This window comes from Rhopalosiphum maidis, chromosome 2 (assembly GCF_003676215.2).
Source record: "Rhopalosiphum maidis isolate BTI-1 chromosome 2, ASM367621v3, whole genome shotgun sequence".
NCBI lineage: Eukaryota > Metazoa > Arthropoda > Insecta > Hemiptera > Aphididae > Rhopalosiphum > Rhopalosiphum maidis.
This window is the reverse complement of record NC_040878.1, coordinates 77,621,746-77,646,569: the sequence shown is the minus strand read 5'-3', so window position 1 is coordinate 77,646,569 and position 24,824 is coordinate 77,621,746. Positions and strand designations below refer to the sequence as shown.

The 24,824-nt window shown below is 25.2% G+C and overlaps 6 protein-coding genes across 8 annotated transcripts; 3 read left to right on the top strand and 3 right to left on the bottom strand.

Annotated features, from left to right (window-relative positions):
• Positions 1-1,661: 1,661 nt before the first annotated feature.
• LOC113552934 (protein C-ets-2-like) lies at positions 1,662-10,266 on the top strand. Its single transcript, XM_026955975.1, has 4 exons — positions 1,662-1,944; positions 6,282-6,369; positions 8,038-8,332; positions 9,241-10,266. Coding segments are annotated over exons 1-4 (798 nt in total). The 5' UTR covers positions 1,662-1,942; the 3' UTR covers positions 9,654-10,266.
• Positions 10,267-10,498: 232 nt separating this feature from the next.
• LOC113552932 (charged multivesicular body protein 2a) lies at positions 10,499-14,810 on the bottom strand. 2 transcript variants are annotated; one of them, XM_026955972.1, is made up of 5 exons: positions 14,378-14,810; positions 14,017-14,222; positions 12,011-12,186; positions 11,598-11,732; positions 10,589-10,808 (listed from the first exon to the last, which is right to left on the bottom strand). In XM_026955972.1, exons 2-5 carry the CDS (start codon positions 14,188-14,190, stop codon positions 10,589-10,591), a joined length of 705 nt encoding a protein of 234 aa, XP_026811773.1. In that variant the 5' UTR covers positions 14,191-14,222; positions 14,378-14,810. The 2 variants fall into 2 exon arrangements, with proteins under 2 accessions (XP_026811774.1, XP_026811773.1); XM_026955973.1 differs by lacking the exon at positions 14,378-14,810 and having other exon boundaries at positions 10,499-10,808; positions 14,017-14,190.
• Positions 12,194-13,252, bottom strand: LOC113552933 (parkin coregulated gene protein homolog). Its single transcript, XM_026955974.1, has one exon. It carries the CDS (start codon positions 13,006-13,008, stop codon positions 12,328-12,330), a length of 681 nt encoding a protein of 226 aa, XP_026811775.1. The 5' UTR covers positions 13,009-13,252; the 3' UTR covers positions 12,194-12,327.
• Positions 14,811-15,215: 405 nt separating the features above from the next.
• LOC113551243 (mannose-6-phosphate isomerase) lies at positions 15,216-18,550 on the top strand. Of its 2 annotated transcripts, none has more exons than XM_026953371.1 (7): positions 15,216-15,544; positions 16,148-16,495; positions 16,552-16,693; positions 16,755-16,925; positions 17,105-17,272; positions 17,993-18,195; positions 18,261-18,550. In XM_026953371.1, exons 2-7 carry the CDS (start codon positions 16,166-16,168, stop codon positions 18,462-18,464), a joined length of 1,218 nt encoding a protein of 405 aa, XP_026809172.1. In that variant the 5' UTR covers positions 15,216-15,544; positions 16,148-16,165; the 3' UTR covers positions 18,465-18,550. The 2 variants fall into 2 exon arrangements, with proteins under 2 accessions (XP_026809172.1, XP_026809171.1); XM_026953370.1 differs by lacking the exon at positions 15,216-15,544 and adding an exon at positions 15,595-16,060.
• Positions 18,551-19,775: 1,225 nt separating this feature from the next.
• LOC113555193 (NADH dehydrogenase [ubiquinone] 1 alpha subcomplex subunit 2) lies at positions 19,776-20,902 on the bottom strand. Its single transcript, XM_026959571.1, has 3 exons — positions 20,706-20,902; positions 20,538-20,644; positions 19,776-20,000 (listed from the first exon to the last, which is right to left on the bottom strand). The coding sequence occupies exons 1-3, from the start codon at positions 20,786-20,788 to the stop codon at positions 19,915-19,917; spliced, it is 276 nt and encodes a 91-aa protein (XP_026815372.1). The 5' UTR covers positions 20,789-20,902; the 3' UTR covers positions 19,776-19,914.
• A 196-nt stretch (positions 20,903-21,098) lies between these two features.
• Positions 21,099-23,772, top strand: LOC113555192. Its single transcript, XM_026959570.1, has 4 exons — positions 21,099-21,113; positions 21,213-21,355; positions 22,465-22,728; positions 23,471-23,772. Exons 2-4 carry the CDS (start codon positions 21,265-21,267, stop codon positions 23,626-23,628), a joined length of 513 nt encoding a protein of 170 aa, XP_026815371.1. The 5' UTR covers positions 21,099-21,113; positions 21,213-21,264; the 3' UTR covers positions 23,629-23,772.
• Positions 23,773-24,824: the final 1,052 nt, after the last annotated feature.

Sequence of the window (24,824 nt, the reverse complement as noted above, 5' to 3'; positions counted from 1 at the left end):
TATTGTTTATACATTATACTATATATATATTAAGTATATATATTTAAATATATATATATATTTATGCAGGATGATTCACCAAGTATGGTCATCTTTTTTAAAATATTCTTATAAAGTCTATATTATATTAAAATTCTTAAAATGTTCTCTATTACTAAGGAGTATCCTGTGGTGACACAAACTTCTGGTTTTTTTTTAATGATAATTCCGTTTTTGTAATATAAATTATTTAACGGATATTTTTTTTAAAACTGATGTACCTAATTCAAAATTAAAATAAGTAGTTTTTTGGTTAAAGTCTGAAAATGGTTTTATAAAACTATCGATATTATATTAAATTTAATATTTATTATATCTAGACCATATTTTCTATAAGTTATAAATATTGATTAATTAATATAAATTATCAAAACTTTAAAATTACTATAGCTGAGTATAACCTCCATATTGATATGTCAATATTTTCAGAAATATTATCCACAAAATAATTTATAACGGAAAGGAGGTTTCTCGTTTAAAAAATAAATATTTATATCTTAATTATAAAACACTCTTAAAATAGTAAAAAATCACAAGAACATAAAAATATGGTCTTCAAGTATATTTAAAATCTTTTCAAATCAGATTTTGAATAACTGCATTATTTTAGAATAAAAAGAGGTGATCATTCTGTACATGTTGCTTGGTATATTAGTATAACTTATTTTAACTCGTGCTACAAAGAAGTTAAATTCGTAGATTTTCCGTTAGGTTAGATGAACAAAGAAACGATTCGATCAAGTAAATAATTATTTTATGAATCAAACTAAATCTTGTTGATATTTTATAAATTAATTTTCACATTGCAGTTAAGTTGACCAAGTGTCGTCTACGGATGGCTTCTTCATTCTTTTTTTTTACATAGCTCATACTCTTATTGTACCTACTGGTACAGATTGTGTTTAAAACATTGCAGTTTACCTATTGTCTATATATTTTAGTAAAATTAGAATGGTCATTATTATCTATTCATGATTATTATTTATGTCATATGGTTTAAAAAAAAACTTATTTTTATAGCATCAGATTAATTTTTGATAAAATAATTTTGAATCAGTTTACTTATAAGTTATTATAATATGTATATTTTATAATTGTCAGATTTATAAATAGGTGGTAAACTGTTACTATTTTTCATAAGTTACTACATTTATAATTTTTTTTTATTATTATATTAAATAATATACTTATTAACATTAAATAAGTAAGAACTGTTTATATCACAGTTGACTAATTAATATAGGTCTACATTAATAGACTCTGTAGAAATATTAACTGCAAATTTAATTAATGTATCTGAATTTTAAATTTTTTCCAAGGTTATTATTTTATTAGATTATTAAATTACAAAATTAATATATTTTTAAGCTTAAATTAAAATTTTTTTTTTTGAAGTTCCAGTTATAATAAACGAAAAATAGTTATAAAAATTAACATCATTGTTGTTGTTATTGAAAATAATTTATAATAAATTAAGCATTTAAAATTTTTCATGTTCATTAGGTCAGGTCACAAATAATATTTGCCCAAGGACGCGAAATAGTAGAGGGGCAATGGTCGTCGCGATATGGACCAGGAACCGGTGAGCTTGATCAGTTAATCTTTTAGCTATATACTATAGTTAAAGTTAGTGATGATAAATAGTGTACCATAGAAAGAACTACGTCTGTCTTCTGGAATATATACATGCGTGTTTATATGACTTCGTACAGTTTATAAATTAACTATAAATATTTCATTAATTAATTTAGTGTTGTTGGAAATTTGAGATGTTTTAAAATAAGTGCATTCATTATAATAATAAAATATTAGATACGTAATTCGAACGGGGCTTAATCAATTGCTATATAATATCAGTTGTACGAATTAATGCTACTTTGACAACAGTGTAACTAAAGTATTCATGTGAGTAAAATTAAATTTAAAATAACACATATTATTCCATATTTTAGACCACTCTTTACACGGAATCAAGTACATAAAAACATGGAAAAATAATTATATAGGTATTAAATATTTCAATACACCGGCTAATAAGACCAGATTATATAGGTAGAAGCGTGAAATATTATCAATACAATTTAGTTTGATAGTTTATTTTTTTTAGAACTTATAAAACTTGTTTGAAATTTACAATGAAATCGTAAGTTAGTATGCAACTTATAATATAGGTGTAGGTATATAGTATACCTTATTTAACTTATGGCTAATATTACGACATATTAGTATATTAATTATATTGTATGTATATTTTATATAATATATTGACATAATGTTTAAATATTTATTATTCAGATGAATGTAAGACATAAAAACAGTTAATGTAAATCGATCATTTTATCAACCCAATAAACAATCATAAAATATACAATAAAAGTTCATTTTTAATAGATCTCAGGTTATAATTTTTTGAATTACTACAAAATGAATTTTATGTCATGGTAATGCTCAACTTTTTAACAGTATAAATGTGATGGGCAGAATAGTACATTTTGGCATTTTACACAATGCTCAGGGTATATTAAACAATTTAAATAATGTAGTATAAATATTTAATTTGTACATTGTATTATTTGTATTTAAATACAATTATAATTTTTGCTACTTTGCATATTTTTGCACTTGTCGTTTTTTAATTGATGTTGGAAAATACCTAATTAGAAGAGGGAATCTGTGTAGTATAATTAACGGATTTTCATATTTCACCTAGGTATCTAAAATCTAAATGTATACTATGCAAATATACACAGAGAATAACTATCAAACTAATAATATTAATAATATTATATGTTAAACATAATAATACCCAAATTCTCTATACTCTGTCCGTAACATAAATACTAAGCACACTCATTATCTATATGAAATCTCGATTTTTTTAATATTTTATGCTACACAATTCAATCATCACAAACCTACATTTTTGAGAAAAAATCTATTTTCAATGTTTTTATTTAAATTTCTTTTAAAATAAAATGTTGAAAAGTCTGTTAATATTATAAATGTTATGTCTAAGTATTTAAAAATTAAATGCACTAACTACTAATACAGAAGTTTACGACAAAATGTTGGTAAACTTATCCGCTCATTAAAATATTAAATGCATAATTATAATTAATTATCTTTACATACTCATTCAAAATTCGATTTCTATAATCAACATTTCAAAAAAAATATTGTGCTGCTAGGTACATTCAAAATTGTTGTTTTTAAAAGTGTTTTCAAATCATGTAAAAAATAATATTTTTAAAAACCTTTCTAAATAATAAGTATTTACTATTAAAGTAGTATCCCTGTTTGTATATACAAATTTTTGTAATTTATGTTAAAAATTCTAAAACTGTAATTTTAATCACGAATTGTGTCGAAATGCCAATCGTTAAAGTTGTTATTTGAAACTTTTTAATTAATTATTTTTCTATTTAAAACTGTCTTTTAATCCTAAATAATATATATATATCTTTAGTATATCTATACACAATTATTAGCTAATAGGTACAATAAAAACTATTCGTTATATTTTTAAATTGAAACCACTGAAGTTTAACATTATAATGAGGTAGGTAATAATAATTGAATTATATAGTTTACTTAAAGAAAGTTTGCTTAATGATGATAAAATTAAAAGCATTAGACAATTTCATTAAAATTTGAAATCTATAATCTGTATAATTAGGCATATATAATTGTAAAATGATTTACGTATTAATTAATATCGTATTATATATTCTATAATTAATTTATCGACAATACATTATTATTAATAATCGTTCAAAACCATTCATAAAGAAATATAATTCAGGTATTATAGTAGGAACTCTCAACGTAGTACCTATTTAAAAAATTTTCCGTTTTATAAAGATCGCAAATCATAACGATATCATACTAAACATAATAAGAATTTTATGCCTATTTAGGTAATCATCTGTAAATTATTTTTAGTTTGTATAGAAGCAAAATTAATTTCGACCCCCCCCCTATGGTCTCAACTCAACTACACCCTTTCCTCCCCACTGGGGCACTCGATACCCAGTCAGCCCCTCTAGGTATTGATGTTATTTAATAAATTGATTTTTCATCAGGTTTGAGACATGGAATAAAAAAGAGATTTTTCAAGTTTTAATTTAATTATATCATGTATTCTAGAACATACCTATATATATTATATAACTAATACTACTGCTACAAATACTAACTTATAACTGCTATGCATTGATTATAGCCTCCTTGCCAAATATTAGTATTAAAAATTATTTTAATAATTAGATACAACAATAAACCTCTAATTCAAAAACTACAAATTTTAAATAAATAAATATTTTTTTTTTTTATTAATATAATATTATAATAGTTCTGTACAATTAAATATTACCAAGTATAAAGACTTAATTTACAAAAAAAGAAATTAAAAGTTTTAAAATTTATTTTTAATAATTTAACTTATGTTCACAAATATATATTTACCTATCTTCATTAAAAATCGTTTATAAAACAATATATCCGTTATATAGGATCCATATTATATTGAACTAGTAAATGTCCAATAAAATTTGTTGAGATGTATTTTAATGAGGCCTATTATACGGTAAAATATTATTAAAAACTAAATTTTTAGTAGGTAATATGATTGAGAACACTCAATTTAGAATTTTTTTCGGACGTTACCATATTTAATCATTTTTATCATACAATTGAGCACAATATTTAGTACTGCATCGAATAAATATGAAATATCAACTTCAAAATCTATATACAAAATTTAATAGAAAGATAACTTAAGTCATTTTTTAGTTTACAATTTTTAAGTCAATAACTCATAAAGAAATTAATGAGCTATGTTAAAACAAAGTAGAAAAAAGAATCACTAAAAAAATAAAAAAACAAAATAGTTAACATTGAAAATAAATATAATATACTTTTATTATGTATTTAATACGAAATTCAGGTAATTTATTAAAATATTTAGAATATATTGGCTAACGCTACCTAGAATTTGACACATAAGTAACTTTTAACAACATATTAATAATTATTAACCCATTATTTATGCAACTATATTTTTTATAAGATTATAATTATAATAATTTAAGATTATGACATTGAAAATTTTTATCACCCATTTTATTTACAAATTAAAACTTATTTTAACAATAAATAATATATTATTGTTATTATTACTATTTTTTGTTACACTTAATATTTTCAGCTAAATTGTTTGATATAAAATGATAAAATGATATGGTAAGTTATTTGTAAATTCGATCTCAATCCTATTAGTTTTTTCGCAATCGGTGACTTCTTTGTGAATTTTAAGTGTTCTCACTATCTTATTCCTCAATTAATCGGGAAAAAATGTTTAATGTTCTCAATTGCTTGATAGCCCTATTTTATTTTTTATACGACAATTTTCCATTATTATTAAAATCCGTAAATAAATAAATTAAACAAATATCTATAATACGGTGTCTTTAAAATAAAAATTTACAAACTTAAACAATTACACTAATTTAAGAATTTGAGATTATTTAAACATTTTAAGCCTCTAATCATATGAAAATATAGGTAGAAATTAGAAAATAATTTTAATTGAAAAAAGTGTTGTGTAATTTCAAATTTGCAAATGAAACTTTTTATGCATACCTACTGTAACCTATATTGGCAATTTGAAAGTTAAGTGCTGTACTTGAAGGTCCCACATAATAAGAGGAAGTCAATTAGTATTTATATAGATGTGTATTATATTTAGGTACGAAATTTTTTAATAAGACAAAAATAAGTGGCCATATAATAGTTTTGATGATAATATTTAAATATAAGATATCAATAATAGGTATCTATACTATATTAAAAGAATAAATATAATGTACAAATACAAGACAGTCTTTATATTTCATTATTTTAGAAACCAAGTCTCCAAATATTTAAAAATAAATATGTTCAAAAGTTGAATTAGAAAGATATTATTTTTAATTTGTATTACAAATACTATGTAATCATGTAGGAGGCACCTAATTACTCAATTCAGTTAATCATCAAACATATATTACTATTTCATTATTACTATTATTAATTTTTATGATAGGTAGGTACTAGAAACCTAGGGTTATGTTAAGTATACCTAGGTATTGTACAATTTCGACGTAATATACATAATTATATTTCAAATTATTATTTATACGTTTGATATTCGTTATAATAACCAAATATTTTATCTAAATCAAATGTTTGTTATATATTTTAAGGATGTGGGCATTGAATAATGTGAACATCGCAAATACGTACGAATCGAATGAATTTTGTGTGCCAGATGATTATACCCTATCGTCACAGGTAACGTTGAAATACATATATATATATATTTTTTTTAATTATGTTATTTAAGTACGAAAACTTAGAAAAACAACGAATAGTGAAGTCATGACAGACATTATTTTTATTATTATTTTTAAAATTAGACTTGCGACGATTGTGAAAGGTTTTTCTGATTTTCTCCCATAATTTCTGAGTAAAACACTGCAAAATGTGATCAGCTTAGGTTTCTCAGAATCATTTATCGATTTATGTATATACAGAGTTAAATAAGGCAAAATCATTTCATACCATAGTTAGTTGTTTAGTTGTCCATATTATGATTATGTATATCAGAGATGGGCCACTGGCGGCCCACGCAACTTTTTCAAATTATATCATATTATTTTAAAGTTTATCGTCTATAGTATAGACTCTATACTTTATACTCTATGTCTATAGTCTATATCTATTAAAGTGGTCCTTATATTTGAACTTTCAAATTGTTGATGTAGGACCCCTTCAAAATTGTCATTATTATAAGAAAATAATTTTGGTTAATTTTGGTTATGACTACTTACTCCTTTCCCGTGCCCCTGGGGGGTTGAAAATAGCCAACAAGGGTATTTTTGTTATTTTTTCGACCTAACTAAATAAATATGAGACTAGCGAAAACATGTATAGAACTTAAATTGTAGAACGTAAAAATTTCAATAAAAAATGTAAGTATATTATTTATTGTATAATTCTATTATTTTCAATGAAAAATAATAAAGAACAACATTTTTAATTTTTTTGATCAAATTGATAATTTTTAGTTATTAAAAAAAATGTTTGAATACAAATTATATAAAACTATATTTCCTAATAAAATGTTTATATGTAAAATGTTTATTGGATATAATAAGTTAAAAAATATAAAAAAAATTTACACAAATTATATAAAAAAGCATATTATATTATTGCGTTATTGTGAATTAAATTAAGAATAAGTTAAAAAAATGTAAAACGTGTGTATATATAAAAATATTAAAAAAATCAAAAATTTAAATTATTGGTAAATTTTTTTATAAACTCAATGCGTGTTATTTTGTTTAATGAAAACTCGTCGATTATTTGCGCAATGAGCTCCTGTTTTTTTTTTTCATAAAATTCGTTTACTTATACCAGAGACTTAGAAAAGCTCAAATTAGTATACCAATATTACCGTTAGCAGTTAGGGAATTTTCTTGTTTGTAAATTTTTTTTCAATGGGAGCCATTTAGGAATTTACCTGTTCGTAAAAACTTTGTCGACGGGAGCCGTTTAGGAATAAGCAAACAATGGACGGGAGCCGTTTGGGATGCGCCGAAATTATGAGTGTATAATAATTTTATTTTAACTAGGTACCTACCTACTAATATGGACATGATAAAATATGTTAGTTTTTATTTGGAAAAAAACAAGTTTGTATTACTACAGAAGATAAAACTCTTTAAGAAATTTAGAAATATAAAAAACTTTTAAAAATTTGAAAATTTTGTAAATCAAAATTTGATTAAATTCATTATTAAAAAAAAATTGGGGTATGGGTGAGCATGTTTAGTGAATCGCCCCTTATACGTTACACGCGTATCAAAATATATCAATACCAGACTCTATATAATAAATAATAATATTATGTATTTAATATTAATGTATATTAAATATGCATCGTACTTATCATCTTAGTGGGACTATGATGGTGGCTACTCAACCAACTACAGCGAAAACGAAATTGATCTCGCCACCGTGTTAATGAACCTGAAGGAAGACTACCCTTCCCCAGACGGAAGTCTGAACGACCACCAAGAACCGGCGTACTACGATCCGACGACGACTGGTGGCGATCAACAGTATCATCACCAGGTTCTACAATGGCAATGTCCACCCGGCGAACAACCACAGCACGTGCTCGTGTATGACTCGTTGTACAGCAATTACACCCGCCCATCCCATGACAACTGTCTTCTACCCACTATATTAGGTACCTTCAGACAAAAGTTTGTATATTTTACTCGTTATGAGCTCGATGTGAAGGAGTCCGGGGGGAGGAGGACTTTCGACTTTGACTTCGAGTATCACACGCCCCTAAAAGTCCTAATTCCAATTAAACTCATTTGGTTTTGAAATGTGTGCGCGTGTGTACCTTTGTTTATCGTGAATTTTTAAAGTTTTAAAATATTTGTGTAGGTACTATATTTATACTTATGACTTTATGAGATGTCCTGTGGAGATACAATAATAATTGAAGGATTGATGTACAGGTGGTATCAAAAACCTAGTAGTTTTCAATTTATTTAATTTTGTGTTCAAAATAATACGTCCAAGATAATGGGAGATATGGATATGAATATTTGATGCCTTAATGGTAATTTAAAATTTAAGTAAATTATATATAAATCTATCAATATCAATATTTATAATTATTTGTAGAAATTATTCAAGTATAATAAGTAAGTACTAGATTCAATATTAGGTTTATTTTATGTTTTAGTAAAAACATTTTTAAGGACTATTATCATTTATCTACTCTCTATATAGTAAATATTTTAATAATTATTGTGAAATTACTAGTTTAAATATTGAATTAGGTACTTGAACATCGACATTTTCAAACAAATTAACAAATTAAAAGGGGAAGATTCGGATTCTTATTTAAGAAAACAGAACTTTGTATCACCACAAGATACTCATTAAAAAGATATAAGCTATAAAAATCTTCAAGAATTTGAAATTATGATTTTTAATATATTAAAAATTTGAATAAATTAATTATAGCTATCAAAGGAAAATTGGTGGAGGATACATGTACTTTATGAATCACCCTGTATTGTTGCGATAATGCTAATAAGTAACAACAATAATATAACATGAAAATGTTTGTTTTCGCAGACCCAGATGACGAATTTTTCAAAGCGAGTAACACGTCGACGGAGAAAAAACGGGCGGGCCGGCCGCGTGGCACGAAGGCGAAACGGTCGAAAGCTGAGCCCAAACTGAGCAGAATATGGGAGTTTATCAGGGACCTGCTGTTGAATTCGCAATATTGTCCGACTTACATATGCTGGGAGAACTATGAGGAGGGCAGATTCAGGTTCGTGCAAAGCGATAAGGTAGCGAAACTGTGGGGCAAGTTCAAGCGCAATGAGAGGATGAACTATGAGAAGTTCAGCAGGGCCATGCGATACTACTACAAAACCGGTGTGTTGTTGCCGGTGCAGGGAAAACGGCTCGTTTACAAGTTCGGGCCAAAAGCTACCGGGTGGCACACGAATAATCCAAATTTCAAAAATTATACATTCTAGACGACGCCGAACCGGTTAATTATCGTAATATCGTATACGTTTATACCTCTTGCTATGTCATTATAATTTTATGATGTTAACATGATGTTATATAAATAGTTACACACATCATAAGCAATATTGTGTTATATCATAAGATGTCAGACGTTTGTGTATTATTAGTGGATATAATATGGTACACAATAACGCGCGACGTAAATGCCTAGTGCCTACTGTGTAGGTTAATGAACACCATACGTCTTATCAACAATTTTGTTCGACGCAAAAATCCGAAAATACCTCAAATATTTAAACGAGTATGATTTTTGTATGATGAAATTTGCAAGCATTTATCAGCTTAAATAATATGTTATCTTTTTTTTTGTTTATACCTTACCATAATTGTTTTAATGTACTTGTAATATTATATATTTGTCCTATAGTTTACACATAATTATAATTATTCTACTTAAGAATAATATGTTTTTAGAATGCTTAATTTAAATAATTTTAAGAATAATAATATCAGTGATTTTGTCTTAATAATTTGTGTGGTTGTAACTTTAATGATGTAAAAATGAACAAAGGCTGATACAATTTAAATTATAACAAATTATAAAATTATTAATTATACATACTATTCACAGTTAAATAATAAAACATTAATAAATTATATTGGAATGATTATTTTCAATCACTTATAATTTGAATATCATTTTCAAAATGCTTGTAGTGTTTTGATCTCATTTATATTAAATAAATAATTTAAAATTACCAAAATATACATGTTTTTAAATTTTCTATAATATTTATTAGTTATTATTAATGAAAAAAATATATTCTATATTAAAATAAAATCATGCATATAAAATAAAGATTATTATTTAACAATTTTTACAATCAAATAGGTTGGTATATAACATTATGTATGCATTAGGGTTTGCAAATAATATTGTTCACTTGCGCCTTAAATTATCTAATCTAGCTTGCAAGTCTGCATCAGCATCATTTGGTTGTGCAGCAGCACCACCACCACCACCTCCGCCATCTTGAGCAACAATTGGTACTTTTCCAGTTGCTGCTATACTTATTGAGCCAGAAGCTGAAGGTAATCCAGACAATTGATCTGTAAGCTGAAGACCCAACTCATCTAATACTTGTGTTACAATTTGATCTCTGAAAAAAATATTTTAAAAATTATGATAATTTATTTTTAACATTAAAACAATGGTAATAACTCTAATAACATATAGTTAAGGTCTAAAGATCACTACAGTTTGTATATTAATATATTTAATTTGCACTTAATATTCCTTTAAAAATGGCTAAACGAGTTTTATAAAATATATGTAACTACATTTTCATGTTTAATAATAATGTTTATTAACTGCTTTATCATAAAATACTGATGTAAAATACTATAATGTGAAATTCACAGTATTTTAAAATTCTATCATTTATGTTGCAATTATTGCTAGATTGTGTTTATCAATCAGATGCACACAATTATTAATGAAATAACTTTCCAACTAAATTAATTAATATTTAGTTATAATGATTGCTGTTTAAATAATAATTACAAAAAAGTGGGAAATTATGCGAATAACTTTAATTTTTCCTATCATTGTAGGTATTAGAACAAATTTCATTGATGATACATACGTATAACTTATTTATATTTATATTTCATATTGCATACTATACTTCATACAGTTTAAGAATGGACATTGAACAGTCTGATAAAAATGCATAAAAACTGCACATCTATTCCCACTACTGGCATTGACACAACAATCTACTCACTCACCAAAATTTGGTCAATAAGATCATTACCAATTTTAGCATTAGGGGATTCAAGCCAACATATGTGTTAATTTGATAAAAGCAAATTCTTAAGCTGAGTAGATACATACATATCTTCAGACTAAGACTACTTATAATTACAAAAAATTATTTTATTCATACGTTTCTTCTTCATCTCCTTCATCTTCCATGGCATCATCCATAGCATCATTCATAACTTCTTCTTTCATATCCATTACTTCAGACTGCTTTTCAAACTCTTGCAGTATCCTTTGAATTTGTGGTAAATTCAACTGCCTATTAAAATATAAAATAGCTTAAATAATATTGTGGATTATGTTTAAGATATATTAATATTAAAAGTATTTATTAGCAAGATTTAATAAATATAAACTTGTTACTAAAAATAACAATTATTTATCACTGGCCACTGCTATATGATTATCATTTAAGAGGGTAATAAATTTAAAAAGAAGACGACCCATAAAGGCAAAGTTCCCATCTGCAACGCTATGATTTACCCACAAAAAAAAAAAATAAATAAATAAAGGAAGATAATAAACACAAAAGTTTACCTGTTCATATTTTGCATTGCTTTAGTTACGCCTTTCATTGCTTGACCCATAGCGTTTTGTGATTTAAGCGTTTGTATTTTTAAAGATACTGCTTGTATATTAGCCTTCATCACCATAAATTTCTTCTGGTAACGTCTTGTTCTTACTAAGTCTCTAGCCATGATTTTCACCGATTCCTAAATCCTCAAAATATTCATCTAAACTATTTAACAATGATCTAATATATACTTAGATTTCTAAAATATACTTTTAAGGAAATAATAAATCAATTTGTGAAATTAAAATATTTAGGGTCTATATTTAAATTATGTAATATATTAGTTTGCCACACTTGACTCATAAGTTGGAATCATGTATTTAATATTAATAAAAGCATGAGCTCCTCCGTGTCTTTCAAGAATTTCTAAAGTATTATTTACCAAGTCCCCAACATCTTCTTGTTGATATTGAGCATAATCGATGCCATCGCCTGTATTTTTATTAAGATTCTTGTATACATTAAGGGGTGGTAATATTTGTCTATAATAGGGCACTAGAGCTTCTCCTACCATATCAGCCGATGTTACTAAGGTTTGAACCATTTTCAATGTTGCTATAACTACATCTGGATGACCAGTGTTAAGTGCTAATTTTATTGGAATAATCAATTGGGGCACAACAGGTAGTATACGATCTGGTGTACCATTTTTTAGCATATCTGTAGCTCCACGCTCAGCTACTGCACGGTATGGGTATGCAACTTCACGTAAACCATCAAAAAAAATTGGTAAATAGTGGTGATAATCTATATTTTCAAACGATGTTTTCCACATAACTCGCCCGCTATCGACAGACAGCATAAAGTCACCTCTATCATAATAACGGCGAAATGCAGTATTTCCAATTGGTGTTTGACATGAACGTGTCCGAGGAGGACCAGCTACAATTGTGTTTGGTTGTCGTGATTGAGAACTAAAGGGTGGAACAATTCGCTTTGTTTTTGATTTTATTGATTTCATTATTAAACACAACTACACAATTATAACTAAAAAAGATTAATAATAAATACGAATATAACTACTTAAATAATACAACTACTTTCACGAGGTTTAATATATTAACTTTTAGATAATTAAGTAACAATATTATTCATAACTGTGTAAGATATTATCAATATGTTGTGCTATTTTAAATGTTATATTTTTACAAGTACAGAACTATCTTCTTAACTATAAATATATATAATGTGGTTACTAGGATACTAAGGATATAGTTATTGATTAAATAAAAATATATGTAAAGTACCTTGGTACTTAAATTTATTATTCCTTTTTACAACTTTGTTTTAATAAATATGTTTATTTGAAAGAATAAGCATACCTACATAAAGTTCATAAGTCAAAGGTTAATACAGATTTAAAAAACAAATTAATCAAATAAAACATTAACATAATTTATAGGAAAGAAGAAACGGTTAATTTTTATCTCATATTTAAATTTAAAAACATGCTCAAGATTATCAAGTTATCAAATTATAATATATAATATTGTATATTCAAATTCGATGAATAATATAAGAAATTTATTTTTAATTTTATAACTCTTTATTAAACTAATAATACCTGTATTTTATATAATGCATAGCAATATTTTTGGTTATGGTTAATATTCGACCTTATAAAGTAAGAAAAGACTTGTGATTTTAGTGTTCTTAATTTATTTAATAAAATTATAATTGGAATTAATTGTGTAGCTGGTAATTTAATGTATTACAATAATCAGTGTTGTTCTGCCACTTCACCTTGCCATATTATTATTATTAATAAATAATAATACTTTTTTACTCTTTTACTTAGATCTATCTTGAAGTTTTACAAAAATTTGTATAACAATTGGATCACCATTGATGCACAGGTAATTAGTATACTAAACTAGTTAACCCGTAATTTGATAGGGATGTTTTAAAAATAATTTAACAATTAAGTCTTACGACCAAAAATACATAGAATACATGAAACATAACTCACCATTTGTCCATCTTTTGCCATTTTTTTTATGTCCATGATGATTTTCTTTTCTTGCTGTTCCATTCTCATTTTTTCACGATCTAAATCACGCATTGCTTTATTGAGAGCACGCTGATTCTTTCTTAACATTTCATCAGGCGACATACGACGCCCAAATAACCATTCCAACGGCATACTGCTGTAGGTGTTTATTCCAAATTGGTGTACTATGAGAAGAGTGATTTTTAACAATAATAAGGTCAATTGCTTCAAATGTTGTGACAGTTTAATACATTTAGTTCATTATGTACATATAGATATATAGGTACATTACCTAAATTAAATAAGGTAAGACATATAATAATTGAAAATTATGACTCACCAGATCTTCACTCTACTCACGATGACGAGTGTTATAATATATTTTTTAGATAACTAAAACGTCTATAACTACAAAATAAAATTATGAAAACAATGTTTGGGTATTAATAATCTAAGACCGTCGTATTGTGTATTACTCATGACAAAATACATATATATTTTGTTATGGTATTAATTCTGTTTTGGTTTTTTATCAGTTAATATTACTCATCGTCGTGAGTGTAAAAACTAAGGTGTATTCATTGATAATAAATAAAAATAAATTTGACTATCAATTATTCCTTCGGGTGTCTCGATATCAATAGTTTTTCTGTGCAAAGTGAATTCCAAGTATAAAGAACCTAAGATGAATTCAAATCCACTTAGATTCTATGCCTATTTTTTATAATAATCTTTAAGAAGTTTCTGTTCTTTAGGCTTGGCTTGATTCTATGGCACAACCGTGTGAAAGTCTGACAAAATAAGGCTACAATAATGCTTATTGACAATAGTACTGCACTCTGTTGGTTACAAGTTACAACGTATAGATCGATGTGATTTTTCGATTTATTTATTTTATTATGCACCATCCATTTAAATTTTAAATAAATACTAAATTTATCTACTTCGTGGTACGTACAAAAACGTAACTACAAAGTAATAAATGATAATTGATAAGTATAAAATTTAAATGCATAGTATTTACTATTTAATATTGTATTTTATTCAATTGGAACTTGAATAAAACTCGGAAAATTTTTTTATTATTAAATCTTGTACGGACGTAATGCATACATAATTATCAAATAAGTATTGCTTTTGTTGAATGTTGTGTTATACTGTCAGTGAGTTGGGTGCTGAATCATAGAATAAATATAGTTACTATCTTTATTCGTAAAGTTGATAGACATCAGACGAGTGTTCAGTTGTTGTTCAATAGATAGCCATTATTTACTAAGATATGAACATTAATTGTTAGTGTGCAGTACTGAATAATAGAAGATTCTTAAATCTTTTAATTTAATCTATTTAGTTGCTTGTATTCTGTAAAGATAGCTATTTTTTATAGCAAGGTGTTTTAAATACACATATAAGTCTACAACACAGATAATAAAAATACTTTATAAAAATATTTTTATATATCGGTGGTCAACAATATTCAATACTATTTATTTCAATCACTATTTCGGTAAGCTACTAATGCTATCATACTTTGGATGGAGACGTCTTATCTCTGGCCTCTGCTCGTTGCTTAATATATTTTGTTATGTTTTTTTAATTTAAAACGGCGATTACATCTTTGGTTGTGTTACATCACTAAACATTTTTTTTATCTATTATAGTTTAATCTTGGTTAATGGTTATCACACATTTATATTTGAATATGAATAGGTTATTAAATAGGTAGACAACCCGACAGGTATTGTATTACAATATTGAACAAAAATGCAATATGCATATAATACATTAATCCTGTACACAATGATTGGGTAAAATATATTCTAATTGATGATGTGTTACTCAAATGATATGCCTCTAATCATGACTAATAATTATTTGTTTAAGTCATATGCCTATTTCTAAACATCTATGGATTAATTTTAATGCATGAATAAAAAAACCTAATAGGTCATTTAACATTTTTATATGTATTGACTTATTTGACTTTGAATTTTCGACCACCAAATATTTTCTTCAGACCAAGGTAGTTTCATATGTTATTATGCTATTTTTATTATCATTAAATTTATTGTAGTTATATCAATTTATAAAAAATTATTTTTATTTTTAGTTCAATAAAGTTACAACCATGCTAGAAGTTTTTGAGTTGCAATGTTTTATTCAAAATTATTTGTGGGGGAAAAAAGGTTCTGCGAGTGAAGTCAGTCGTTTGAGTTTAGCTGGCCAACATATAGATATTATTGATGAAAAACAATTTTATGCTGAATTGTGGATGGGCGCTCTTCATAAAAGTCCTTCATTAGTAAAAAAGTCTGGGCAAAAATTGAGTAATTGGATAAAGAACAACAATGAAGTGTTGGGTGAAAAATCTAGATTACAATTTGGTGATCAATTACCATTTTTAATGAAAGTGTTGTCTATAAATTCAGCTCTTTCCATCCAAGTGCATCCATCTAAGGTAAAAATACATTGATAAGTTATGCCAATATTATTATTTTTACTTAATTAATTTAGGATTACGCTGAAGAATTACATAAACAATATCCTGAGCTATATCAAGATTCTAATCATAAACCAGAAATGGCTATTGCACTAAGTAATTTTGAAGGACTTTGTGGTTTCCGTCCATATACTGAAATTAAATTTTTTTTAGAAGGTATTTTTATAATGTTTTTAAAATAAAATTTAACAATAGTAATTTATATGACGTCAATTAGAAATACCGGAATTTCAAACAATTGTTGGATATGACCTTATTGATCAATTTAAAAAAGATACTACCAATTCACAATATTTGCTTAAGGATATCTTTTATAAGCTACTGACATCTGAAAAAGGAATTATAAGCCAAAGTCTTAACAGCCATAAGAAAAAGTTGCAATCTCTATGTAAGTGATGTGTATAAATAAAACGTCAGGTTTTCAAGAGTATTTAAGAAACTTTTATAGAATATTTCGATTGGCAAAATAAATAAATACTATAATTAAAATTATGTATATTGTTTAATATTTAGTATGTCTCAGTCTCACTGTATTTGAATTAATGTGATGATTAATTTATATTACAGGCGATGATAAAAAAAATGTATTCTTAGCAAAACTATTTAATCAACTTGATTGTTGGTTTCCAAATGATGTTGGATGTTTCTGCATATATTTTTTAAATTATATTCAACTCTCACCAGGTCAAGCAATATATTTAGGAGCTAATGAACCTCATGCTTATATTTATGGTGGTCAGATTTCTTTAATATTTAATTTAATTATAATTAAATGCTTAAAAATGAATAACTGCTTTTATTAACTTTTAATTTATATTATTATGTATTTAGAGATTAAAGGATAATCAACAGACCCATGAGTTCATGCATTAAAAAATGCAAAAATTAGCATGCATTCATGCTCTAAACATTGGAAAAATATGCACTAAAAATTTTGGAAATATGCATTTATATTCGCTAACATTTTTAAAATATGCACAATGTAAAACAATCATAGGAAAATTTTGAAATAATAAGATAAAACAATTCGTTCTAAAAGTATTTTATTTCTTTTATTTTTTGTACACTTTAAAATAGTAAAAATTAATAAAAATAAATCAAAACTAATACTATTTTGTAAATAGGAAAATAAATAAAATAAGAAACAAAAAAGAACTAAAATATTTAAATAAATAAATATAATATTTTATTATGTAATAATATGCACTAATAACCCTAAAAAAAATCTACTATATGACAAATATGCCTTTACACCCAAAATATGCAAAAACATGCATTATTTAACTTTATATAATTATTACCATTGTAATTAAATGGATTTGTATCTCAGTTAGTATGTTTTCCTGTGTAGCAAAAATACATGTAAATGCATGAACTTATGAGCCCTGATAATCAATAATTAATCTACTATCAATATTATACTCTATTGATCCTATATAGGATATGTTTGTTTAGATTGTGTTGAATGTATGGCTTGTTCTGATAATGTGGTAAGAGCTGGATTGACACCAAAATATATTGATGTGAAGACGTTATGTAGGTTATTAAATTTTAATGGGGCGCCTGCTGAATCAAAGTTGTTTTGTGGAGTTCAAGAAAACTCTTACACAACACTTTTTAGACCTCCTGTTCCGGATTTTGCAGTGGCTTGTATTAAAGTACTTAAATTCATAAAATATTATAAAAAATAATTAATTAATTTATAATAATTTTTCTTTATAAGGTTCCTGTTGATGAAATTTATGAATTGTTGAAAAGAGATGTTGCTTCTATAATTATTATTATCCATGGTCAAGGCAAAATAAATGCTCCACAAGAGTTGATATTATCACCAGGAAAAGTTTTCATGATACCAGCTAATGTTATAATTCAAATACAAGTAGGATCTGAGCCTTTAGAATTATATCAAGCATTTGTAAATTTATAAATCAAATTTTAAATAAGTAGTAAAATTATTTGCTCTCTTCAATTTGTCTTAGACATCTTTAATAAAATATACTAATTATTGTCAAATAGTTATTTATTTTTTATACCTTAATTTATAGCTTAACTAATTTCCTGTATATCCGATGAAAATGTTTTAATAAGAAAAATTGATATATGTGTATATCAAAAACTATCATGGTAAGAAATTGAAATTAAAGTTGTATTTTTATTTTTTAATTTGCTGCCTACCATATATGGTAAAAAAAGTGTACTAAGAAGTATTTTACTAATTTTAATAATTTTCAAAACATTAAATTTCATATAAGTAAATTCACTCTAATTCTTAAATTAACACAGCTAAACATGAATTGTTGAACATAAATTTATTATTTTATGTCCTTGTAACATAGATATAACACATGAAGCATTCTCTAAAATTATTTTGGGAAACTTCAAACTAAGTTTTTCATCTTTAAAATATATTATTTTATTCTTTTTAAAAATAGACAGTATATAGTAACTGATTTACGTGTAGTAACACACAACTCACACAACAGCTTATGTAGTAACTGAGGGATGGAGAAAATAATACTTAGAATTTGTATTTTCTTTCTTATAATGGAGAATAGGTAGCCATGTATGAGATAAGAATACAATAATAAAATTGAAATAATTGCAGTAATTACTTTTAGTAGTTTTATAACTACATAATCAAATAGTCCAAAATCTAATTTTTCTATTCCTCTCTTCTATTTTAGACTTAAAATCAAGATATATTTAAATAGATTAATAATTATTAGTTAACAAAATTAGATTAAGACACCTAAAAAGTATTCCTTATACCCACAGTTTTAAGAATACTACTATACTACTGCTATAGAATCATTGGTAAATAAAAGCCGATTAAAAAAAAAATAAAAAAGTAAATATAATTTTCATTTTGTATTAGAGAAATATATATTGGTAAACATCTTATACATAATATGTTATGTATTTTCCTAATAACATTTTAATAAAATGCTTATTTTTTGTTATGCACATAGTATAATTTATTCAATAGTTTTGACCCAATTGATAATTTATGTTTGATATGCTAGCATTACACATTCAAAATAATTTTGATACAGATGGTAAATAGTGCTATAAACAACACTAATTGGTTGATAATTATTTTTATAATTATTTTCATATTTTGTAATAAACAAAAATAATAGAATGTTGTTTATAAACAATGTACTTTTTTTTAAAAGAAAACAAGATGTTATCTATAACTAAGTATATAATAGTTTAGAATTAAAATTACTAGTCTAAATTAAATGATTTAAAATATTTAATAATTCAATTCAATATCATTTTGCTGAGCAGACTACAAAAATTGAAATATATTTACTACAATATTTTATAATATGTACATAATATTAAAATAACATTATTTTTCTTTTACCACAATTCTATTGTTTTACTAATCCTTCTATTTTCTTAAGTACATTATCCGCTGATTGATCAGATAGTTGTTCGCTTCGTTCTTGTCCAAATTCTAAACAAGAAAAATCTATTAGGATTTTATAGACAAATATTTATCCTAGATTACCAGACAAGACAGGGCATTTTCCCCCCTCTTGGAATTAAAAATAGAATGTTGAACATTTTAACTTTTAATTTGAGTTATAAACATTTCATCGATATTTTTACTTTAGTGTGTGGGGTTGGTATTTAATTTCATGTAACTCTAACACATTTTGTAGTTAAAAAGGAATAAATTTTTTTTTAATGTAATTATTGGTGTTTAATTTCATTATGCCTCTCTCTCTGATAAATTTCATGTGGGCACCCATGGGCATTTATATGTATGCAATATAAAAACTTTTTTGACATTAAAAATGTTTGTATTTTTGTACTCATTTTGGTTTATTTTGTCAACTGCTTAATGTGAGCAAATGGGTTTGGTACCAACAAATCCAGTTAATATATTATTGATTGACCTTTATAAATCTTTTAAAAATCACAACTTATGTAATTTTTATTTTTTTATCGAGAATTAATTATTAATACAATTTTGTCAAATAAAACTCACCAAAGCGAGCAAACACTTTTGGTTCCACACCACTACATTCGCGCACCAAAATGGGAAATTTTGGATTAGCTTTTTTTAATGGTACATAGTATTTTTCAACAAACTGTCTGTAAATTAAAGTTTCATCTATTAAAAATATTGCTCAATAGGTACAACAGAAATACTAACCGCACTCCTTTGCTTGAAGGAGATGACTGACATAAGTGCAATCGTAGTTCTTTTAGGTGGCTACCAAACTTAATTGCAGACATGATTGGATTTTGGTAAGATAAAACGAAAAAAGAACACAGATCAGTAACTTGTAAATACTTGTAAGTCGAATTAACGTAATGTTCGATGGTTCTTAGGAAACTAAAAAATTTTCGAACGATAACACTTATCAGCATACCGAATATTGATCATCTGGAAAATTATTGAGACAATGATTTATATTTGTTCACTAGATAACGCCATTGTGTTTACAGTGTGAATGAAATTATAATGATATATAATTGATAACGATAAATTTCAAATTTCAAACACTTCAAAATTAATTTTAAATTTTTAAACGGTGTTCGACTGTACTTTAACTTTTAAGTGTGTACCTTTATAGTGAATATTTACATGTATTGTAATTTGTAATATTATATATTAATTCACTGGGACATTTAAAATTAAAATATTCAATATTGTAAGTTTTAGATTTTCATCTTCTGTTTTAAGATTCATTACACAACTTTTGTTTTTGATGGAACTGGACCAAGTTATAGTTTTACATCATCTTAAAGAGTTAGGGTATGAAAATGTTGAATCTCATTTACTTCAAAAATTCATGAAAGGTATGTAATACTAAAAATATAAACTTTTTTTCAATTTGTTTATAACTCAATAACACATGACATTAAACAGAACAAATGCAGTTTAGCTCCCAAGTAAATTTTTGGAATTTTTTTTTTCAAAATGTGTGTTTTTGCATGCTTAATTTGATGGTATTTTAAAAAAAAAGCCAGTCGAATTTATTTTGGAAGTTATGGTCAAAAAACTTAAAATCATGTTTTTGAATTTTAAATACAAAAAATTTAAGTTGTTAGATTTGTATTTTTTTTAGAAATATTTGTATTTATAAGCTCAACATTTTGGTGGAATCAGAATTTGCCTATTGTTCTTCCTTTTTATGTTATTGTTAATATACCACATAAAAATGAATTATAAAGTTATTTCAAACATTTACATGTTTGAGAAACACCATAATATAAACCATGCAAAAACACACATTTTGAAAAAAAAAATTCCAAAAAATCATTTGGGAGCTTAACTGCATTTATGCCCATTAAACATTAGTTAAATAAAAATTGATTCTTGTAATTCATTTATACATAAATATGTTTTCAACTCTAAAATTCGGATCTTAATGTAAGATTTTAAATATAGGTTACATACTAGGCAATTTATTTTGTATATTTACTTAAAAGTCTTACGTGAATAATTTTAAAGATTTTAAATAAATAAAATTATAATTGTTTACATATAGATTAATTTATGATGTAAACATTTAATGTTTACATCAATACAGATATATTTTAAAGTTTTCTACAGTTCTCTATTTACATTTTATTTTTGTATTTAGTTTTTTATTTATTCTTCAGCCTGTCAGCCCACTAAGAGTCATCATGACACCTCTCTGTTTCTCTGTATATGTAATATCAAAAGTTAAATTTTTTATATTTTCAATAATATTTTGGGCTATAAGCATATAATCTCTAGGTACTTATTTGATTCTAAGTCTTCCCAATTGACGCTTTTTGTTTATTTTGTATGTATTTTGCTCACATGTGTGACTACTGGTGTTTAGTTTCATTTATTAGAAATAATTGTAGTTTAATATTCTAGTCTTAAATTAAATTATTTTTTTTAATTAATTCACTTTGCATTGTATTTCAAATTTTAGATTTAAAAAAACTTATTAAGTATGAAAAACACAAAACACTAGTTGAAGAAAAAAGAAATTTGAATGATGATTTAAATAAAAAAAAAAGTTTATTAGAACAAAAACAGGATATTCCACCCAATAATTATTGTAAAAATGCATGCTGCAATAAAAAAAAAAATGAAGTTTTCGAAAGGTTATCACGCCCAAGTTCAAAAACAAAAATATGTTCTAAAGCTGTATCAACAATAGCTATTCAAACAGATTTACAAAAAAAAAAAACAAGTAAGATAGAAAATGTGACTATACAGAGTGTTTTGTAAGGATTTTGCAATATCTTCTGAAATAATAGAGATATCTAGTTTTTTTTATAAGACTCACAAGGACTACAAGTATTTTATATTTTAATTTAATTTAATGTTTTGGTAAGAAAGTTAAAAAAATAATTTCATTTTCATAAAAATCGAAGATAGAGATTTAGTAGAGTTTATTTTCCTAAAAATTTTGATGTTTCAACATTTTATATTTATTAATTTCATCAATTTTAATATTTTTCTAGTTTTGAAAAAAAAATTGTGAATTATTTAATATCATTTAAGTACCACTGTTATCAAATGTGTGGCCCGTGGGCTTATGTCTATATAATAATTAAAAAAAATATTAAAAACCTGAATACTAATGAAAATAAAATGTTGAAAAGTTAACATTTTCAGAAAAATAAACTCTACAAAACTCTTAAATTTTTAAAAAAAATTATATTTTAACTTTTTTACCAAAACATTAAATTAAATTTAAAGATGAAATATCTGTAATCCTTGTCCCAGTGAGTCTTGTATAAAAAAAACAGAATTATGATTATTATTCAATATTTTAGGAGCTATCGCAATGGGTAAATTCTCACGAGACACTGTATACATATTTAATACTTACTTAATTATATGTTATTTATTTTAAAACATTCTAAGTTAATAAACACTTTATAGTAATACATTATGCCTATTGTATAATTTTTGGTGTATGATTTTAGGTGAAAACAAATATTCACAAATTTTAAAAAGGAAACAAATGGATCCAGTATCATTACATCAGTATTACCAAAATGAATGGCAAAATCATAAAGTGCCAGGTGAAAAAAATCATAATGACTTACGATGGCAAATTAGACAGGCTATGATACATAAATAAATTTATTTTTTACTTAATGTTAAGACATCTCTAGATATTTGACTTTAATTTTTATTAATATATAAATATGTTGTAATTTCAAAATTTCAAAAATATACATCTACTTTTAATTACAATTAAAACATTAACAATGTTATTGAATACTTATTGACATGAGTGATTATATTTATACAATGTATTAATTTTAAATCGTTTATACATTGTAATTATAAATATAAATTAAAATATTGAAATCTTAAATAGTTAAACACACTGCAAATTTAAAAACAATCTTATTATTCATAGTTTAGTTATTTTTATTGTAATTAAGGTTGTACGTTTTTACTTTTAATTGAATTGTCATGAATATTCATAAAAACAAATAACAATTTAATGTATTAATCGTTTTTTTGATTTATTCAAAATTAATAATTGTAGATTAGTGAAGGATTAAACCATTGATGTTCGGTTCGAAATTCGAACTCAGGATGAAAAATGAAAATGCATTTCATTATGTAGGTATACAAATATAACTTTAGTCTAATGACATGTGATGTCGAAGCCTTACTTCTATTAAAGTATATATATAACTTACATATTAAAAAAATTAATATAAATGTAAAGTTTATTTCAACAAGCGTGCTTTCGAATTTCTATGTAATTTAAAATTTAACCACTGTTTATGATAAGTATATCTTGAGCCGTGAATTTAACATATCCAAATACTATGCCAAATACCCACTCAACATTATTTTTAAACTATAAAGCATTGTGGTACCACTGGTACCCACTAGTCTACCGTTTTTAGACTTGAATACTTGATGCTCCCAAATCCAAACTAGTAATTACTAAATACCAAATGACAAATGGTCTTCCAAACCCTTGAAGTACATTTTCGAGTGTAGATACATTTTTACGAATTTACGTTCCTATTTTACTCGGAACTTCGGGAGTAACCATAACCGAAATTGCCGATTAATAAATAGGTAGTAACACGATGTAGAGAAGATATTATCGTGGCTAGCAATAATATAGTAATAATATTCTGTGAATATAGTAACAATCTGCTGTGGTTAGAACACTAGCGTCTATGTAGTAAGTTGAAGCAGTGGACCCGGTAATGTGAAAAAAAATATTTTTTGTATCTGTATTCCTTTAATTCAACTTATTATAAACTTCCCCGAATGTGATGTCTTCAGACAGACTATAAGAATAAA

What these genes read in the sequence shown, in the direction of transcription:
- LOC113555193 (XM_026959571.1), bottom strand. Translation starts at nt 20,788, where the DNA reads ATGTCTGCAATTAAGTTTGGTAGCCACCTAAAAGAACTACGATTGCAC. An exon ending in CCTTCAAGCAAAGGAGTGCG is followed by an intron (nt 20,645 to 20,705) that starts GTTAGTATTTCT and finishes TTTAATTTACAG; the next exon opens with ACAGTTTGTTGAAAAATACT. An exon ending in AAAAGTGTTTGCTCGCTTTG is followed by an intron (nt 20,001 to 20,537) that starts GTGAGTTTTATT and finishes TTTCTTGTTTAG; the next exon opens with AATTTGGACAAGAACGAAGC.
- LOC113555192 (XM_026959570.1), top strand. Translation starts at nt 21,265, where the DNA reads ATGGAACTGGACCAAGTTATAGTTTTACATCATCTTAAAGAGTTAGGG. An exon ending in ACTTCAAAAATTCATGAAAG is followed by an intron (nt 21,356 to 22,464) that starts GTATGTAATACT and finishes TTCAAATTTTAG; the next exon opens with ATTTAAAAAAACTTATTAAG. An exon ending in TTTACAAAAAAAAAAAACAA is followed by an intron (nt 22,729 to 23,470) that starts GTAAGATAGAAA and finishes GTATGATTTTAG; the next exon opens with GTGAAAACAAATATTCACAA.
- LOC113552932 (XM_026955972.1), bottom strand. Translation starts at nt 14,190, where the DNA reads ATGCCGTTGGAATGGTTATTTGGGCGTCGTATGTCGCCTGATGAAATG. An exon ending in GCAATGCAAAATATGAACAG is followed by an intron (nt 11,733 to 12,010) that starts GTAAACTTTTGT and finishes ATATTTTAATAG; the next exon opens with GCAGTTGAATTTACCACAAA. An exon ending in GAAGGAGATGAAGAAGAAAC is followed by an intron (nt 10,809 to 11,597) that starts GTATGAATAAAA and finishes TATTTTTTTCAG; the next exon opens with AGATCAAATTGTAACACAAG.
- LOC113551243 (XM_026953371.1), top strand. Translation starts at nt 16,166, where the DNA reads ATGCTAGAAGTTTTTGAGTTGCAATGTTTTATTCAAAATTATTTGTGG. An exon ending in TCCAAGTGCATCCATCTAAG is followed by an intron (nt 16,496 to 16,551) that starts GTAAAAATACAT and finishes TAATTAATTTAG; the next exon opens with GATTACGCTGAAGAATTACA. An exon ending in TTGCAGTGGCTTGTATTAAA is followed by an intron (nt 18,196 to 18,260) that starts GTACTTAAATTC and finishes TTTCTTTATAAG; the next exon opens with GTTCCTGTTGATGAAATTTA.
- LOC113552934 (XM_026955975.1), top strand. An exon ending in ATTATACCCTATCGTCACAG is followed by an intron (nt 6,370 to 8,037) that starts GTAACGTTGAAA and finishes TTATCATCTTAG; the next exon opens with TGGGACTATGATGGTGGCTA. An exon ending in TCTTCTACCCACTATATTAG is followed by an intron (nt 8,333 to 9,240) that starts GTACCTTCAGAC and finishes TTGTTTTCGCAG; the next exon opens with ACCCAGATGACGAATTTTTC.
- LOC113552933 (XM_026955974.1), bottom strand. Translation starts at nt 13,008, where the DNA reads ATGAAATCAATAAAATCAAAAACAAAGCGAATTGTTCCACCCTTTAGT.